General features: G+C 34.1%; 2 protein-coding genes across 2 annotated transcripts; both read right to left on the bottom strand.

Annotated features, from left to right (window-relative positions):
- Window positions 1-903: 903 nt before the first annotated feature.
- Window positions 904-1422, bottom strand: LOC119689587. The gene has a single exon (XM_038104457.1). It carries the CDS (start codon window positions 1420-1422, stop codon window positions 904-906), a length of 519 nt encoding a protein of 172 aa, XP_037960385.1.
- A 910-nt stretch (window positions 1423-2332) lies between these two features.
- LOC119689581 lies at window positions 2333-2965 on the bottom strand. The gene has a single exon (XM_038104447.1). The coding sequence runs from the start codon at window positions 2963-2965 to the stop codon at window positions 2333-2335; it is 633 nt and encodes a 210-aa protein (XP_037960375.1).
- Window positions 2966-3157: the final 192 nt, after the last annotated feature.

Genomic DNA, 3157 nt, shown 5'->3' with positions numbered 1-3157 from the left:
TCGTAGTTAAGCCTCTATCTGATCTGCGACTGCTATAAATTTTATGAACTCTTTATAAACAAAATATTGTTCATTTGTGATTATTATCATGTTGTCAACCTTTTCCTCAATTTGCTTATAACCTTCGTTTACTTCGTTGGTGGTTTTCTGTAGAACGTTTATCGTGGCATTAACCAATAAGGTTTGATTGCGAAGCAGTCTTTCAATGTTGAATTGATTGCTTAAAAGATTTCTCATGTCATTTTCTAATTCTTCCCGATCATCATTGTCCATCAATCCAAACAGCAAATGATATATGGAACCAATAGCATTTAAAGATCTCTTGATACGATTGTTGTCTTCTAAGCCAAATAACTTATTATTGGACTTAACTTCGGCAAATTGTTCTTTCATTCTCATCAAAGTTTCTTCGCAATGATATCTAAACTCCCCACATATCTGCCAACTATGCACAATTAAATCTGTCATTTGCGACACTGACTTTATATATGTCGTTAGGTCGTAATAGACCACCATGTTCCATTTTGAAGATGTAACATCCATTCTGCCTAGGTTATCTAAGTAAACCGCTGTTCCTTCATTAAAAGAAGATATAGATGTTTTTGTTGTGTTTTGTACTGCTGCTACTTGACCAAACACTAAAATGAACATTGTTAGTAATACTTTAGACATGCTTATATCTGGATTTTTAGATGCTGCCTTTAATTTTGAACTGATATCTGGATCATGATAAATATCTAAAGGACATTTTTAGTTATCGATCTCTTAACAATGGTATCTTGCGAGGTAATCATTTTTCCATTTATTCCATAAATCGCTTTTTACTTTTTAAATTATTTTCCAACGATTAAGAGAATCAATTGCTTTTGAACAACTTTCTTCTGGAATATCAATTAAAGGTCTTTAAAATAGGAAATAACCGGGAGTTAAAACATCAGCATTTTCTATATCATCTCGTACTTCACATAACGGCCTAGAATTCAAAACTGCTTCTACTTGAATTAACAGTGTCGACATTTCTTCGTAAGTTAACTTCACCTCACCAATGACACATCTTAAATAATGTTTCATTGACTTGACTGCGGCTTCCCAAATTCCTCCAAAGTGAAGACCTCCTGGGGGAATAAAATGCCATGTAATTTTTTCCGCTGCCAACGTGCCAGCAATTGAAGGAAGATTTCTTATAGCTTTTTCATATTCACCATCAAGTTTCTTAGCAGTACCGACAAAATTTGTACCATTATCTGAGTATAATTGCGAACTTTTGCCTCCTCGACCAAAGAATCTTCTAAGGGCAGCCAGAAACGCGTCTGTTGACAGGTCACTTACAGCTTCTAAATGGATTGCTTTCGTAGCCATGCAAATGAAAACGGCTATATAACCTTTATATGATTTCTGGCCTCTTCCTTTAGATACTCTCATTTGTATAAGCCCTATTTCTGTGTGTTCAAATGTCCTCGATATTGAAACTCTGCTTTCTGGTAAGTTGCCCATCAACTGTGTAGTAGCTTCACGTCTATATTGTATACATCTAACACAGCTTCGAACATACTTTTTTATAATATTTCTTTTTATACCGCCATGTAATGTAATTTTTTGATAATCATCAACTAGTAGCATCGTTAAGTGACATTTTGGTGATAGATTGGATGTTCTCTAGCAAAAGAATGAGAAGAATTTTCTAATCGGCCTCCGACTCGCAGCATTTCATTTTTATCTAGAAACGGTTAAAGACTACATATTTTATTTCCAGATGGAAGTTCTCTTTTGTTTTTGATCAAATTAATTTCTTTTGTGAAATGTGAATGTTGAGGATGCCGTATTATAATATTTTCTACCTTTCTTAATTCTTCTACTGTCAACCATACAGGAGTTTTAGCATAAACAACTGCTGCATACGCATTCTCTGAAACGTCCGCAAAACCATGAAGCTCAAGCATTGTGTCACTTAAAGTTGATATCCATCTAGGAATTTTTATATCTTTAACAGTAGAAATCTAACGTCTAGTTTCGTATCCCACGTCAAGTCCATAAGCCATAGCTTTTGTATAAATAATTTCGCCATGGTTGTCGTTGGTGTTAACCATCCAAGTTGATCATAGATTCGAGCTAATATAGACAGTGTCTTGCGTTTAGTTATGTTAGTACTATCTACTGGTTTAATGTAAAAGGTAAAATTATCTGATTTCGGTTCCCATTGTACACCGAGCGTCTTAACAGCTTCTCCGTCTTCTACTTCGATTATATTATTGTCTCCAGAGTTCGGAATTTCACCCAATATTCGCTTTTCCTTTGCCATCCATTTTCGTAAATGAAATTTAAACTTCTTTAGCTACTGACTGATTTCGGATTGAATACTTATGCGTTCATTTATGGAGTCAGCACCTGTCATCAAATCGTTCATATAGAAATCATTTTTTATTACCTGATATAATTTTGAATTTTGATCCATATAATCATGAGCAACTTCTAGTAGAGCTCTTTTTGTCAAGAACGGTGCACAAGAAGTTCCGTATGTTACCGTTTTCAGTACAAATTCTTCTATGAGTTTTTTTTGATCCTCACGCCATAGGATAGTTTGGTATGGCTGATCTTCCTCTGTTACTATCACCTGCCGACACATTTTTTCTATATCAGCTGTCATAACGTATTTCCACAATCTCCATTTGATTTGTAGTTGAAATATATCCAGTTGTAGCTTAGGTCCAGTGTGTAGTACTTCATTTAAGCTTTTTCCGTTAGTAGTTTTTGCTGAAACATCAAATACTACCCAAAATTTTGTTGTTAAATGATCATCTCTCATTACAGCTTGATGAGGCATATAAAATTTACCAAGCATCATTTTGGAAACTTTCTCCATGTGACCCATATCCATATATTCCTTCATAAAGTTGACATATTCCGTGTTTAGTTTAGAATTTCTTTTAAATCTTTTTTCCAAACACAAAAGTCTGGCCATAGCCATTTTCTTTGAGTCTCCTAGTTCGTTTTCTTTTTTAAATGGTAATTTCACTATAAATTTGATTTCTTTATTTAACGTTGTTATTGATTTAAACAAATTTTCACATTCCTCATCAATTTCGTTTATTTTATGTGCTACACGCACTTCTTCGATTTCCCAAAATCTCTCAATGTCTGCAGTAACTGCTGATATTAA

Source organism: Teleopsis dalmanni, chromosome 1, assembly GCF_002237135.1.
Source record: "Teleopsis dalmanni isolate 2A chromosome 1, ASM223713v2, whole genome shotgun sequence".
In the NCBI taxonomy this organism is placed as follows: Eukaryota; Metazoa; Arthropoda; class Insecta; order Diptera; family Diopsidae; genus Teleopsis; species Teleopsis dalmanni.
The sequence above is the reverse complement of the archived record's forward strand: the minus strand, read 5'-3'. Positions and strand labels throughout refer to the sequence as shown.